Source organism: Haliotis rufescens, unplaced genomic scaffold, assembly GCF_023055435.1.
Source record: "Haliotis rufescens isolate VD_foot unplaced genomic scaffold, xgHalRufe1.0.p SCAF_57, whole genome shotgun sequence".
Classification (NCBI taxonomy): Eukaryota; Metazoa; Mollusca; class Gastropoda; order Lepetellida; family Haliotidae; genus Haliotis; species Haliotis rufescens.
The window spans coordinates 2,006,445-2,024,098 of record NW_025964301.1 but is presented as its reverse complement, the minus strand read 5'-3'; the positions used below and the strand labels follow the sequence as shown (position 1 = coordinate 2,024,098).

The window sequence follows — 17,654 nt, the reverse complement described above, 5'->3', positions numbered from 1 at the left end:
AATAACGGCCAATTGTTGGTTTGAGCCAGGCGCTGCTTACAGACCGTTGTGATATGGCGAAAGTGAAGCAAGCCATGCGTAATCCTTTGCCTGTAGGCAGCCCTTTGTTGAATATAAAACGTGAACGTGAGAGAATAACATGTTTCGATTATTCGCCGAAACGGATTCCACTGGGCATGGAAGTCAATCGGCGGTGAAAATTATAGAAATGGATCACTGAAAATCTGTATTGACACCACAGTAAGCACATGCCGTCCCGACACACCTACAAGGTAGGTCACAGATAAGGTTACCACCTGGGAAAGTACACGGTTCTTGTCCAAGTCATACATTTTGCATATTCCAGACTGGGGCAGCTTTCCTCACGTTCATGATGCTGAAGTTACTCTCAATTATCGCAGTGTTTGTAGGTGAGGTGCTTTTTACTCCTTTTATCGCAATTTCAATGATTTATTAATACAGTTTTGGTTATCATAACCCACTGTTACATTTGCCCAGCGTATTGTTTTTATATCACAAGCACTGACGTTTGGCAGGTTAATTAAGTATAAAAACAACATGAAAAGGCCGTCAAAAGTAATCTGTATATTTTGAAATAATATTGTGAGCCGCTATTTAAGTTTGCACGTTGAGTAGAATTTACGACCACCTGATGCTTCACACAGCTGTATGTGAAGGACATGGTAACCTTATATAATATTATCATATTCTGATCCTCGTTGATCTACATTCTGACAAATACATTGGATCAGTTCGCAACCATAAATTGTCTTGTGTACTTTCGACTGGCAAGTCGCTGAAAGAGCCATCCAATCCTATATGTCCCCTGAAGGAAAGAAATTCTGTGCTGAGTTAGTGATATGGTGACGACACTTCTGAAACGAAACTACGGCGGCCAATGGGTGCAAAGCATTTGCATTAATACAATGACCATATGATACACTAGATGATCGATGATGTTCCCATAAATGTACTGTGTGTTTATCCATTTATCTACTGGTCTTACCCCCAGCCTGCTACAGCCAGACGACGTCGCCTATCAGGACCATATGCAGAGCTATCAACCGCGCTGACTGTTCCTTATTTGCCCATCACCCAGAGTGTGGTAGCGACGGCAAAACCTATGACAATAGGTAAAACATACATTGCTGAATGCCGTTGTTGTGCATTATGATCATGTGCACAATGTGGGACTTCCGGGTCTCAGTAGATCCCAATTCCTGTTCGTAAGAGTCGACTAAAATTTGATCGGGTTGTAAGGCACCGTCAACGTTTCAAAGTAGCCCACTTGTGGAGTTCAATTCCCGTGATTTCATCCACTTGTCTGTAGGGCCCAGACGCGATTGTTCACTGGCTGCCGTGATATGACTGGATATTGACTGACAATGACAACATCCACTCACTCACATGGATACAGCTAATGTGACGTTAATGTACTGCCACCACTTCAACAATTACTGCTTCAGAAGCAACTAATTTACCCTGTGCTTCGATTTCTACATTTACAACTTTCAACCTGCTACTGTCACTGCTACAGGAACTGCTATTGATCAGACACTGCTTCTGGTGTCATTCTGCATCCTCTACCGCCACTTCTACTGCTACATTCACACATTGACTTTTTACTTTCCAGGTGTCTCTTTTCCAAGGCCCACTGTCAGGACCTTACTCTTCAGGCTGTACATAATGGCACGTGTACACCCTCTTCCGGTACAACCGGAACTCCCGGTACCTCTGCCATATACCAGTTCTTCTGTTCCCAGATGGCCACCAAACACTGTGGAATTGACGTGGAACACCTGTGTGGTTCCGACCACGTGGACTACATGAACTTGTAAGAGACCATTTCGTTAAATCATTGGCACAATCGTTTATGAGTTTTCACGTCATCAAGTTGATTTGGATCTTTATGAATCAACACATGTCTTTAAAAAGCTCGTGCTCTAGTTTCAAAAGTAATTTTAGGATTAGTCGCTGACGGTTTACAGCAGTATTGAATTTGTTTGCTTGAGGCGTTGTTACTAAGGATCAAATGGTGTGTTTTTTCACAATTGGATTAAATCATTATTGTTGTTGATTGACTCATTGATAGTTTTGTACATCAGATCATCCAATGGTCCTCTTCTCTGCTTCTTAGTCAATAGGGGGAACGGGTGGCCGAGTCGTCTAAGGCGCTGCGATTCGCTGTTACGTCACGCCAGAAACCTATGATTGTGGGGTCGAATCCCGGTTCGCCCCGATTATGTTTCTAGATGTGTCAGTACCATACCCGTGTTCGTGGGTTTCACCGAAATGGCAAACGTCTGAGACCTGCATAACTTCGGGCTTTCCTCCCACATCATGCTGACACGCCGTGATATAACTGGAATAATGTTAAAAGCGGCGTTAAACCCATCTCACTCACTCTCAGTTAATAAAAGTAGACATCAAATTTCAATTTATAACGTCAACGCAAGAGAATAATCATTCTCGATTATCCAGGGAGGGAGATTACATTGGGCGTAAAAGGCAAAATAGCGGTGAAACTTACTTGAATGGATCATTGGAAATTCGTGATGACTCCACGTGTTCGCGAACAGGATAAGCAAGCCCTGCTCATACGGTAGCACCCTCACTCATACACCCTGCACAAACAAAATTAGTATTCCAGGTGGTTGCAATTACATCGTATCACCACGGATTAGGAGATTATGTAAATATTTTTCTAGCAATTACATCGTATCACCACGGATTAAGAGATTGTGTAAATATTTTTCTAGCAATTACATCGTATCACCACGGATTAAGAGATTATGTAAATATTTTTCTAACAGTGTTTTCAGTTGCGATACTTCAAACAGTGATTGAGTGAGTATGGTTTTACGCCACTTTTAGCAATATTCCAGCAATATCAAGGAGGAGGACACCGGAAAATGGGCTTCACACATTGTACCCATATGGAGAATCGAACTCGGGTCTTCGGTGGGACGAGCCAAGGCTTTAACCATCATGCTACTCCACCACCCCACTTCAAACAGAGTACCGCCTTATTACGTAATGCAATTATGGCATTAGTTGGTAATGTTTCTTAAAATAGACAATGAAAAATATTTGCCTCGAAATCTTTCATAACACACATATCTTTCATAACATTTTGTATTCCCAAAAAGTAAAATGAGCTTCCAAACAATTAAACGTCTTTCTAAATTTACTGTGGTTAAAACAGTGTAAATTTACCCCTGTCGTAAATGTGCATTACAAGCATGAGCAGGAGTATAACGACTTCCTATTAGATAGTTCCCATGCCACTTCTGCTCAACACAGTCAGTAAGTCTCTGTCTAAACGTATTCAAAAATATTGCTGTGGCTCCAACCCTCTGGGAAATCAACACGAGACCAAATCGGTAGGATTATTATTAAAAGATTTATGACATAAGAATTCTAATAAGGCTGTGCATGGTCACGTGTCAGTCTTAACACTTAGGGGTATATGTAAGTGAGCATTGTCCTTAATTTCAACCTGTATGTGATACAATTTGTGTGACAAGAAACACACAATGGATGTCTGCCACATTCCCCATAGACTACACCAATTAGGGAATTTGCAAACATTTAGAATAAATTTACAAAATAACAATGTACACTTTTTATATTTTCCGTTTCTTTTAAAATATTGAAATTGAATACACAACAAAGGCAAATATCTAACTTCACATTCAAACTCTAGTAACCGATTTCCCAAAGATCTTCAGTTTCCGAAAAAAATATTCAAATAGAATTACTCATCAAATACTTCAGTTGGAACATACTTATACGTAGCGTAGACTAATGACTGTTGATCAACCGCAATTAATTTCGATTCGGTTTCCTTGAATTCATTTTAAAAAATTCACGGGTATGTAATCACCACTTTCCACTAGTTTCAGTAAATACTACGACCGACATAGTGTGGTAGTGACGGGTTTTTATTTTATGTCAAGCAAAGGCATGAGGCCGTGGGTATCTCACGTAAATGAACCCTACTCCGTGCATAAATTCTGTGCGAACCCTGTCGTTACCAGATATTAAAACAGTGGGTAGCTTAGAAAAATTGCCGTTTGCGCAATCTAATCTCACCGCTCATTGGACGGACCAACCGTTGGTTTCCCTCTTGATGAAACGATTGTAGTCGTTGGTTGAACATAGTGACAACACTACAAGGTATTTTTTCACAGTGTATAGAAACCTGTGAAGTATTTGATAGGCATTTAGAAATTGGTTGAACATGAACACAGGACATATGTGTCATATATTCATGTTCTTCCAACTTCTAAATGCCCATCAAAGACTGTGAAGTATTGACGATGGTTAACTTATGTTCAGGTACAAACAATACACAAATACACCGCTTTGCTATTTGCAGCTGTCTTTTTGAGAAGGCCCGCTGCACGAACTTGGATCTGTACGTAGCCTCATACGCAAAGTGTTCTTAGAGGTGAGTTCTTTGCATTAATATTATTGATGGTGATGATGGATTAATACAGGGTTTATTCAAGGATTATGTGAGTGATATTCACAACCATGTTTGTCACGTCAAACACAAAGATGATATTTACATTGATTTATTATTTAACATGTTTGATGATTAGCATACATAGAAACGTTTCAATGTACGTTTGAATAAGACAGCGGCACTAAAGATACTTAAGCTATAATCCTGCCAGAAGTCTTCCCCTTTTCCTTTAATAGCTTAAATTCGGTTTGCGCAATCCGGGTTCGAAACTTTTATGCATTCCTGATGCTGGGCCATGATTATGGCTGCATCGTTTTTTGTTTCAGTAATTCTATCGGATACTATGAAATATAGCTTTTTATAAGATTAGTAGAGTAATCAAATTCATCTTTTCTCTTTCAGGTTTCTGGATTACAAATGATGTATCAACTTAAAAGAATAAACAATTCTTGAGACATTTACTAGTCATTGCCTGTCATTGAACACTTCTGATGAGCGGGAGAGTGAGTAAGATTTTTAAGCTACTTTAGGCAATATTCTTGTAATGTCGTTATGGTGAACATTAACAATCGGGGTTATGTATACCATACAATGCATATGTGGTGGAATCTGTTTCTATCGCGTGACGATCGAACACATTAACCGCTGAGTTATACCACCATTCCCTTTCAAGGTGAATACAGGCGTCATTATTGTTCAGGTTGCACCCTGTCGATAAATGATATTCCAGGTCGCGCCCTGGAGTAAAAATGGTATTTCCAGGTGGAGCCCTGAAGCCTAATAATATGTCCAGGTATGCCCTGTAGTCTAAATATATTTCCAGATAAGCGCTGTAGATAATGCTAATTCCAGGTAAGTCCTGTAAACAAATTGTATTTAAAGATAAGACTGTTAACCTTCTCTTCCATTTCTATTGCTGACCATTAGCTGGCATCAATACCAGTATGGTGTGTCCGATTGACTGTTTCCCGAAAGAGCGTAGTTGTTAGTCATGCGCATAGATATATGTAACCTCTCCCTCTGCCACGGTAAGGAGCGGTGGGGTAGCTTGGTGGTTAAGCGTTCGCTTGTCACGCAGAGGACTCGGGTTCGGTTCCCCACATTGGGTGTTATGTGTGAAGCCAATGCTTTGGTTTCCCCCGCCGTGATAATGAGGGAATATTGCAAAAAGACACTCGATCACTCACTCACTCTGTCACGGGAAGCATATGCCCATGGTTTTAATTGTGAAGGCGGCCTCTTTCTAGGACAGATGCCAGTCGTTTGTCAAATACGACGTGCTACCTCGAGTCCTTCACATTTATCACCATACAATGGTGTTCAACATGATACTGATGGACAAAATTCCTTACGTTGATAGAACAAAGATTGTATGTCCAGCGAATTTTGAGCAAATCCCCAAGGAACCTGGGCGTTTTCTCAAATAATCTTTTGCTATGTTTGTCTTGTTCTCAAACAAATTTTACATGTTTCAGACAACAGCCGTTGAACTTAATATTTTCGGACACTATGTCACCTGAAGTCTCTGTGATATATTATCGTTTTTCTCAAACCGATATCTGCATCTCACGCATATCAGCTCCTATGGCGGGACTTTTTGGGATCGGATTCGCCCTTGATATTGGCTGTGCAGAGCTTATGTCGAGTGGAATTATTGGGAAGTTCATGAAAGTTATCGTTCATATTGGTACTGAGTGACAGGTTTAGATCGTCTGCAGCTTTCGATTTTGACGTGTTTGCTTCAAAAGCCATGTTACAATGAATATAACAATATTAGACACCTGAGGTCTACTTATCAATTATATTGGCTGTTAGCTTGAGGCGCGTCTTCTGTCGGCGGAAAAAGGTTGCGCTGACTTTGCTCATGCGCTTCAGGCGTCTCATTTGACCTTCGACTTGTAATATATTGGTAGAATGTGAGTCTCGAGCATTGACAAATCCCTCAAATTAACACCTTCACTCACTGCACAGTGACCATCAGCTCATAGAACGTCAAACAAATCTTAGTTATTCGCATCCCTCAAAAGTCCGGAATTTCGTGTCCTGTATATAATTCAGTCTTTAAGTCAATGTGCCCGTATAAAATGACTTTACGCTGTAACGTGCAATTCAAACTAAGATTGGTGCAAAATACTTGCATGTACAAAGTTCAAATGAACAATCCTAAGTCTACATAATGTGGCGGTATTAGAGCTAAACTCGATTTAACATGTTTAAGAGCAAGTAATACCAGGATAATACCAGTATAGAAGTACAGCTAACACTCGTTAAAATTAACATAACCAAGGAAACCGAATGACTTGATATTGTCCTTAGTTCCGTTCGCTTTGTTTTGTATTTATCATTCTGTTCAACCATGGTAACAAGAATCGTCGAAATCCGGATAAAATTTCTGCTTTCCCTGAATCAGATAAATAGAATTAGATTTTTAATTCACACGATCCGTGACAATGAAAATATCAACATCAATGAATACATTCATGAAAAGGTCTGTATCAAATCAGTTGATACATGTGATAAAAAAGGCGACAAAAACATTTCATAGCATAATAAATTTCTACTAAGAGCAGAGTCCCTTTTGCGATTCCGAGTGTGTCAAATATGTGTTAATGTAGTCACGACACCAAATGTTTGCCTAAGGTAAGCTCATCCTGCCCCTCCGGTGGCATGGAAACACATGCAAAGGCAAATCAAATGTAGGAATCTAAACATGAATTAACATAAGCATTCTTATATGTTATCCTATCGCTTCCACGTATGGGGTCTCCTTCACTGGGGCAGGTGATTACAGAGACAACTCTGCAGATTATTATATGTGGGTGAAGGTATATGGAGGTCTATGTTGTGTGCGAGGAATGGGTGAAGGGACATAGAAGTGTATGTTGGTAGGGTAGGTATGGGTGAAGACACATAGAGGTGTGTGTTGATATGGGGAGGAATGGGTGAAGGTACACAGAGGTGTATGTTGGTAGGGGAGAAATGGGTGAAGGTACACAGAGGTGCATGTTGGTAGGGGAGGTATGGGTGAAGACACATAGAGGTGTGGGTGAAGGTATATGGAGGTCTATGTTGTGTGCGAGAAATGGGTGAAGGGACATATAGGCGTTTGCTGGTCGGGGCAGGAATGGCTGATGATACATAGAGGTGTATGTTGATATGGGGAGGAATGGGTGAAGGTATATGGAGGTGTATGTTGGTAGGGGGTGTATGGGTGAAGACACATAGAGGTGTATGTTGATAGGGGCAGGAATGGGTGAAGGTATATGGAGGTGTATGTTGTGTGCGAGGATTGGGTGAAGGTAAATGGAGGTGTGTGTTGATAGATGGAGGAATTAGTGATGGTACATAGAATTGTATGTCGGTAGGGGAGGTATGGGTGAAGACACATAGAGGTGTATGTTGATATGGGGAGGAATGGGTGAAGGTACACAGAGGTGTATGCTGGTAGGGGAGGTATGGGTTAAGACACATAGAGGTGTATGTTGATAGGGACGGGAATGGGTGAAGGTACACAGAGGTGCATGTTTGTAGGGGAGGTATGGGTGAAGACACATAGAGGTGTATGTTGATAGGGGAGGTATGGGTGAAGGTACACAGAGGTGTATGTTGGTAGGGGAGGTATGGGTGAAGGTACACAGAGGTGTATGTTGGTAGGGGAGGTATGGGTGAAGGTGCACAGAGGTGCATGTTGGTAGGGGGGGTATGGGTGAAGACACATAGAGGTGTATGTTGGTAGGGGAGGTATGGGTGAAGGTACACATACACAGAGGTGCATGTTGGTAGGGGAGGTATGGGTGAAGGTGCACAGAGATGCATGTTGGTAGGGGAGGTATGGGTGAAGACACATAGAGGTGTATGTTGGTAGGGGAGGTATGGGTGAAGGTACACATGCACAGAGGTGTATGTTGGTAGGGGAGGTCTGGGTGAAGACACATAGAGGTGTATGTTGGTAGGGGAGGTATGGGTGAAGGTACACATACACAGAGGTGCATGTTGGTAGGGGAGGTATGGGTGAAGGTGCACAGAGGTGTATGTTGGTAGGGGAGGTATGGGTGAAGACACATAGAGGTGTATGTTGATAGGGGAGGTATGGGTGAAGGTACACATACACAGAGGTGCATGTTGGTAGGGGAGGTATGGGTGAAGGTGCACAGAGGTGTATGTTGGTAGGGGAGGTATGGGTGAAGACACATAGAGGTGTATGTTGATATGGGGAGGAATGGGTGAAGGTACACATACACAGAGGTGCATGTTGGTAGGGGAGGTCTGGGTGAAGACACATAGAGGTGTATGTTGGTAGGGGAGGTATGGGTGAAGACACATAGAGGTGTATGTTGATAGGGGAGGTATGGGTGAAGGTACACATACACAGAGGTGCATGTTGGTAGGGGAGGTCTGGGTGAAGACACATAGAGGTGTATGTTGATATGGGGAGGAATGGGTGAAGGTACACATGCACAGAGGTGCATGTTGGTAGGGGAGGTCTGGGTGAAGACACATAGAGGTGTATGTTGATATTGGGAGGAATGGGTGAAGGTACATATAGGCGTTTGCTGGTCGGGGCAGGAATGGCTGATGATACATAGAGGTGTATGTTGATATGGGGAGGTATGTATGGGTGAAGGTACACAGAGGTGCATGTTGATAGGGGCAGGAATGGGTGAAGGTATATGGAGGTGTATGTTGTGTGTGAGGATTGGGTGAAGGGGCATAGAGGTGTATGCTGTTATGGAAGGAATTGGTGAAGTTAGATATAGCTGTATTCTGTGAGGGAGGAATGTGGGAAGGTAAATGGAGGTGTGTGTTGATAGATGGAGGAATTAGTGATGGTACATAGAGGTGTATGTAGTGAGGGAGGAATGGGTGAAGGTGCACAGAGATGCATGTTGGTAGGGGAGGTCTGGGTGAAGACACATAGAGGTGTATGTTGGTAGGGGAGGTATGGGTGAAGGTACACATACACAGAGGTGCATGTTGGTAGGGGAGGTATGGGTGAAGGTGCACAGAGGTGTATGTTGGTAGGGGAGGTATGGGTGAAGACACATAGAGGTGTATGTTGATAGGGGAGGTATGGGTGAAGGTACACATACACAGAGGTGCATGTTGGTAGGGGAGGTCTGGGTGAAGACACATAGAGGTGTATGTTGATATGGGGAGGAATGGGTGAAGGTACACATGCACAGAGGTGCATGTTGGTAGGGGAGGTCTGGGTGAAGACACATAGAGGTGTATGTTGATATTGGGAGGAATGGGTGAAGGTACATATAGGCGTTTGCTGGTCGGGGCAGGAATGGCTGATGATACATAGAGGTGTATGTTGATATGGGGAGGTATGTATGGGTGAAGGTACACAGAGGTGCATGTTGATAGGGGCAGGAATGGGTGAAGGTATATGGAGGTGTATGTTGTGTGTGAGGATTGGGTGAAGGGGCATAGAGGTGTATGCTGTTATGGAAGGAATTGGTGAAGTTAGATATAGCTGTATTCTGTGAGGGAGGAATGTGGGAAGGTAAATGGAGGTGTGTGTTGATAGATGGAGGAATTAGTGATGGTACATAGAAGTGTATGTAGTGAGGGAGGAATGGGTGAAGGTACACAGAGGTGTATGTTGGTAGGGGAGGTCTGGGTGAAGACACATAGAGGTGTATGTTGATATGGGGAGGAATGGGTGAAGGTACACATGCACAGAGGTGTATGTTGGTAGGGGAGGTATGGGTGAAGACACATAGAGGTGTATGTTGATATGGGGAGGAATGGGTGAAGGTACACATGCACAGAGGTGTATGTTGGTAGGGGAGGTATGGGTGAAGACACATAGAGGTGTATGTTGATATGGGGAGGAATGGGTGAAGGTACACAGAGGTGCATGTTGGTAGGGGAGGTATGGGTGAAGACACATAGAGGTGTATGTTGATAGGGACGGGAATGGGTGAAGGTATATGGAGGTGTATGTTGTGTGCGAGGAATGGGTGAAGGGACATAGAGGTGTATGCTGTTATGGAAGGAATTAGTGAAGGTAGATATAGGTGTATTGTGTGAGGGAGGAATGGGTGATATATATTTTAAAAGCTTATGTGAATATAATTCACCAATTGTTTGTGTTGTTATTTTTGTGAGATATTAACTAATTACTTGTGTCATACTGTCTCTCCAATCAGCAAGCTCGGGTGAATTTATACCCATAACAAAAGGTGCTGGACAAGTAAGAAGACACTCAATAAACCACAAACGCAGACTGGGCGCCGTTCGTTGAAATTGCGCATCACGTTTAGCGCCGGTAACCCATTTCAGCTCCAGTAGGGAAATCATTTTGCCTGTCGTTTTTTATCGTCCGTTTTACGGTATGTGCCATTTTTCAAATTTTGATTTTGTCAGCTATGTGTGATTAAGTATTCCCCATTGTATTAAAATCTGCAAAGTTGCTACGTTGACCTGTCCTTTAAGTGTTGTCACTTCATCATCAAGCTAGTCAGGGTTAATGTAGAGACAAAATGGCATATGTAGAATGGCATATGTTCAATACACTGCGAAATAGTGCAAACAAGATAACAAGATACACAGGTGTGATTTTGATTGTCTCTTACTCTATTAAGGCAAATGCTGTCGATACGTTTTGGTAAGGCAACCAAAATGATAGTTTATCTCGACTACATCTTTGGATGAGTTGGGTTAACGCCAGTATTATAGTTATATCACGGCGTGTCAGCTTAATGTGAGACATTAACCACTTTGGTGAAACCCACGAGCATGGGTATGGATCGGACAAACCTTGAAATAAAATGAGCGATCCCGGTTATTCCGAAAAGGTCAATAGTGACAATGTATGGAGTTTAAGCGACAATCCTTGTATAGATGATGGACAACTGCACATACATGTTCAACGTGACAAAATGTTGTTATAAAAGCAACAATCGTAAAGTGAAAAGTTGACTTTACTTAAGCACTTACCTGCTATCAAAGTAAAAACGAACTCCAGCGAAAAGACGAATTTTAGATAAGAAGTGGAAAGGCCTTTCTAATATTTACATTCGGATTAATAATATTATATTTAAATATACTATTGAAGGGAGATGAGAACAATGTATACATGTATATGAAGTTAATTGATTTAAACATGTTTATTTTCACAAAAAAGTGAAAATGGATTGGTAAACAAGCGAAGCACATAAATTAATACCTTCCATTACACATAAGACATGATACAATAAGTACATCAATGAATTGTACATGCCATGCTGGATGTGTATATTTACATAATTCCATATATACACAAACATTCCATATAAACACTTTGTTTATACAAAGAACAATTATAAAAAAATCCGGTAAATGATAACAACCTTGAGTTTAGTTATCGTGTAAATGATACACCCTTGTTATCATGTAAATGCACGAATGAGTAACAGTATTCCTGTAACCGTATTCGGGGCGCCCTCAAAATTAGAAATAGGGGGGTCTTATTAGAATATAATTTTGGAGAGAGAGAAAACAGAGTTGAAGGATTGTAAATTTCGTAGTTTATGCTGACAGCCTGAAATGATACAAAAGAAAAGTATGTGCGTATCATACACGACAAATATATTTTCCAGAATTGAATTGCCCATATTTAAGGGTGCATATAACACACGAGTGTGTATTATACACGAACAAATAAGTCTTGTGTACATTGGTCAATCGGAAGGGGTGCTAATTGGGATTGTTCAGTAGCCAATATATCAGCAAATATCGCAGTGGGCGCTTATTAGAGTGGGGCGCATATTACGTCAAATACGTCGAATATCATAGCGTGTGAGCGTAATGTGGGAGGAACGCCCGACCATTCATCTGAAACCCACGAGCACGGGTATGGTGCTGACAAACCTGGACGCGAATCTGCAACGAGAATTGAGGCGCCCCAGGCGGCTGTCGCTACCTGTGCCCCCATCAGGTAAATGATAATAAACAGTCACATTTATCATCAGGTAAATGCACAGCGTGCACCTTGATAAACATGAACATGACACACATTAGTGTGACAGAATAGCACACACCTTAGTTATCAAGACGATGACATGTACCTTAGTTATGATATCAATTTTTTTAGTGACCATGATGTGTATTTAATTGGTCTTATAAGCTTTACGCCGTTTTGAGCAGTTTGTCATTTGTCATAACGTACAACATTATATTTCGCACAGGCACAGCGGAATAGAAGGGAAGTAGCTCCGCAGTTCAGATATTGTAGTGTGAGTGAGTGAGTATGGTTTTATGCAGCTTTTAGCAATATTCCAGCAATATCACGTCGGGGGACACCAGAAATGGACTTTACACATTGTACCAATCTCGGGAATCGAATCCGAGTCTTCAGAGTGGTGAGCGAACGCTTTGACTACAAGGCTACCCGACCGCCCTAGATATTGTAGAAATGTTGTATTGTCTTTAAAACATATCGAAATATATAAAATAATATTTATAACAAAATACTTGTAGAAACGTTCAATTCTGTTATCTGCATACACGGGAAATAATAATAATGTTGATTATTAATTGATATATTGTTACGGGCCGCAGGCCTTCGTCAACAGAACAATATCGCTAGCTACACAATACAGAGCGATGCAATGAAGTAGTTTTTTAAGGATTAGTAATTATGTGCTTTATAGACATACGACAGACTCTTTGATTTGCAGATGTAGCGTCCATAAAATGTCCGATTCCCGTTGTGGGATTCGCACCACGGACGCATTGTTCACATGAAGAAAGTTGATAACGCCGTCAGCATGCTGGCAAGCTACGGTTGTCATCTGTGGGATAACCCATGCCCCGCCACTTACTCTCGTCAACAGAAGACACGTCCTGGGCCACATAGTACTGAGACTTGATTTAATTTAATGTGAACGAGCTCAGTTCCTCTTTGGGCGACAATGCAGTGGCCATAATATTTCCGATTCCTTTGATGACATTCGATCAATGGATCTTCTGATTTGAGATCGGACGCCTTTTTCAATATGGCCAAAAAGGTCAACCCTGTCAAAAAGCTTACGAGGTAAAAATATCATCTGTTGGATGGATCCTCGCCCTGCTACACAGATAAAAGCAAAAGGGAAAGGTTATTTATTCACGACTGCCGCTGTTTTTTGGTGGCTAGTCATTCCCTCCATATACTGCTGGATCATGTACTGTTGGTATGGGTCAAGCAGTGTGTTCCATCTCGATCAATAATACATAAAGAATCACTTAGCATGATACCACGCCATGACTTGTGTCACCCTGTAAACCAATAAACTCAAATTCATTTGCCTAACATGTCTCATACCGATTACACTTCAATATTAAACACAGAAAACAAAAACAGAAAGTGGCGTTAACTTGCTATTTGTTAAAACAGTCATCAATAGCTCTCTGCAGAATAGAAATTGGGTTTAACCCTCTTGGTGCCATATGTTGACTTTCATTTCGTGCTACGTTTGTTAGTTTGTTTTTTAAAGCCGCAGTAAGTAGTATTCCAGCAACATGATGGCAGTCTGTATATAATCGAGTCCAGCGTTGATAGTATAGAAGCCAGTAATAGGCAATGGTCACTCGGCAAACGGGAGGCCGGGGGTTATTAGCACTGATAGGCGAAAGAATGGACATAGCAATTGGCAAATGGAATCCAGCTAGGTAATTAGAACCGACAAAGATCAATAAGTCCCAAGCACCAGTGGCTTCTTTACTATCAGCGCCAATTACTGTAAAGTGCTGGCTTCCAATGTCTATTGCTAATCACCTATCAGCACCAATCATCTGTTGGCTTCCCTTGCAAGTTTCTACCCTTTGTTATTTTCCACCTTTTTGTTATCTTATTAATTTTGTTCTCCTTACATGTCATTAAATATATGTGCTCTCTGCCTCATAGCAAATACGCATCAGTCGGAAAGCGCACGTTAAATCTCCAAAGTAAGTAAGTAAACATGGCATTCATTCACCTGATGTTGGAGTAAGCATATACTCCGAAACGTTGTGTACCTCAAAATAAAAAAATTTGACATCCATATATTCTCTTGCTTAATTGCATCACTTCTAAATGCCTTTCAAAGACCTATTACACATGAAGATTGAAACAAGGGCGATAACTTGACTTTACTTTGCACTTTCGGTTGCATCCTTTGTACGAGTAACGCAGCAAACTAAGAATATCAGCTCTTTTCGTTTTTGAATCTGCGACGTCATCAGAGTGCCTGGCACTGTGAGGGTTAATGGTGCAGGACAACAGGCTCGGTGCCATTAGACTTTCATGCGCGGAGTAATTTGTTTGAATGTGTGCGTGAATGTGTGCTCTCCAATTCAGTCAGGTTGATTGACTGACATTAGGAAATTCGTCAACATTGAGATTTGTTCACTGTCATTAGAATTCTGATATCTCAACCATGGGAAGGATTATCTTGATTCAGGCCCATGGTTCGTGCAGTTAATGTTAAAATAGATAAACATTCGATGTGCGTGCCTCCTTTTGTACTCTAATCTCATGAGTGGCGTCAACCCATGGGCGGTTTCATTCTAATCTAGTAATACAAGACTTAGTTCCAAAAATAATCATCGAAGTAATTCAGATCTATACAATATAAATGAAACGTCAACGCAAGAGCATAACTAGCCTATATTATCCACCAAAACAAACTCCACCAAAATACAACACTTCTGACATTCGCTTCATAAAATCAGCATGACAAGCAAAAAATATAATGGATTAAGTGACAAACAGAACAGCAAAGGACTAAAAGAATCGCTCTCAAATGTTCCTCTTTGAGTAGAAATGGGTTACGAAGCTTCCTCTACGAATACATCTCAAGTTGAGTTGACAAGCAATTCATTAAAGACTTCAGTAAAATAAGTTCTCGCTCGGGGAGGTCAATACATTCCAGTGAAAATTCATTCTTGAGGTACAGAATCATAAGCATTTCTGGAGTCTATCCAACACATTGAGAGGTTACGGTGGTATGTTTTATCCTCTTCGAGGATCTTTTTGTAACCATTTCCATAATCGAAAAAATCCATTGTACAAGCCTGGCTATATCATAAGCAACGTGTTCATGAATCACTATCAAGTAGAGAGGATATCAGGTGTTCGGAAAAAAACCATGGTATAACATTTGTTTACGTAACATGACAGCGTACAAATCACTAGCGTTTTAGGTATCGAGATTGTCTTTATGATGTATGGCAAAAGCCGTCCTTAGTTGACTATGCACTTATGATGGCTAACATGTTCAAGTCATGTCAATTCCAGCTCTGACGGCATTAGTTTAGGATGTGTATTATCAATTTAACTCTGATGAAACTGCGTCAAACGTCCAGCACTGACAGATCCACAGCTCTGTCGACACAATTGTAGGGAACGCCCAGATACCGTTATAACTATTGGGGAAGGTGGAAATGCGGTATTGGGCAATACTCTCTCGATTTCTCTGTGCATAATAAAATCAGTCAAGCTGGACGCCGTCTACTAAATTTTGAGCAACTGCAAGGAAACCAATCAAGAAGAAACCAATACAATAAGAAGATTCTATCTACCCATTGAGAAGTGTGTTTAAGGAGTGTAAAAATGGCATATTACAGCATTTGTGTTGTAATATTTTGTCTGTCAAGAATCACTGTGTCATCACAAATACACATTCTAAATACTCTGAGGGATGATGTATTAAGCAGAATCAACAAATATTCCCCACCACACACAGGTGCTGGTATGAACACTGATGTGAACATGTCCTTCTCGCTCTTCTCTCTGGTTGATTTGGATACCAAAAAACAAGTCTTGGTTGTGGCGGGCTCCCTTACAATCGACTGGCATGATCCTCGTGTCGCCTGGAATTCTTCAGAAAGTTCCGGGAACTCTTTTGTACAACTGGAGGAAGAGGACGTCTGGAGTCCAAGAATTGGTTTAGCCAACAGTGCGGACAGTATGGACCCGATTCAGAGCAACACTCCTGTGATAGTCTTTAGCACAGGGATATTCCGATGGCAACGTAAGGCCATCTTCAGAGTCAGATGCAAAATTGATATCAGGGTTTATCCATTTGATACTCAGTTCTGTCGATTGATGTTTTCCCCTGCACTTGGTTACACGCTAAACATAACCTTTGAAGACGCAAGCAGCATGGAGTCTGTTTTATATGACGACAATAGTGAATGGATCATACAGAATATCACACAGAACATAATTCAGTTGGAGGATGGCATACATGCAGCAGCAGTAGGGATATCATTGAAAAGACAATCCCTCTTTTATGTCATAAGCATCATCATTCCAATTGGTTTGATGTCCCTCTTAAATCCCTTTGTGTTCCTGATCCCAGCGCGATCGGGAGAGAAACTGGGATTTATAATGGCAGTGTTTGTGTCTCATACCATGTTCCTAAACTTAATAAATGATTTGGTACCACCGTTGGTTTCCAATCTTACCCAGTTTCTCGTACTTATAGAGGTTCAAGAATTCTTTACTGTTCTGGCTTCCATTGTTGTGATTGCAATCCATCATCGTAAGGAAAAAGCAGAGGAGGTGAAAGCTCGGAAAATGAACATGTCCCAAACTAGCGAGGAACCCCTAAAAAAGAAGCGATCAAGACGGTGTTGCAGAAGTTTTTCAGTGGAAAGATGCCTTGACGGTGTGGCTTTTGTGATTTCACTGTCAATATCATGTGCTGCATTTCTGTTGCTGGTTGATGGAGTAGACCTGGTAAAGGTTTTCAGCAACAAGATCTGAATGACATTATGATTTAAAAAACACCCCTGGGGCATAATTCCGGTATTTGTTTCGTCGGCATCGACGTTTTGTTAAGATAACGCCTTTTCATTCTTCCACAATGAAGACTTATATAGAATAATCACCCTTGTCGCACTATTGACAATATAAGTCTGACGAACAAATAATCGGTTCCTGCTTGAAAGTATTGACAGTTATAAAAGAACCACGAAAGGGATTTAAAATAAATCATCGTGATCATTAAGAAGATTTCTAATTACATGTCGTTATACTTCTCGGTAGCAAGGGCAAAAATGGTAAGTGTTTCGCCAATATCGCGAAATATTCTGCAGGTTTACCAGCTGCATCTCAGTAATGAACTGGTTGCGGGCGGGGGCGGTGAGGGTGTGACAATGGCGTCTGAATCGTCTGAGACACCACAAGATGCGATAACAGGCTTCCCTTCATCAGTGAGTGGTCAAT

General features: G+C 41.3%; 1 protein-coding gene across 1 annotated transcript; it reads left to right on the top strand.

Annotated features, from left to right (window-relative positions):
- The first annotated feature begins 252 nt into the window (after nt 1–252).
- On the top strand, nt 253–4,928 carry LOC124137804 (follistatin-like). The gene is made up of 5 exons (XM_046504254.2): nt 253–410; nt 1,013–1,133; nt 1,634–1,834; nt 4,382–4,453; nt 4,874–4,928. The coding sequence occupies exons 1-4, from the start codon at nt 371–373 to the stop codon at nt 4,449–4,451; spliced, it is 432 nt and encodes a 143-aa protein (XP_046360210.2). The 5' UTR covers nt 253–370; the 3' UTR covers nt 4,452–4,453; nt 4,874–4,928.
- Nucleotides 4,929–17,654: the final 12,726 nt, after the last annotated feature.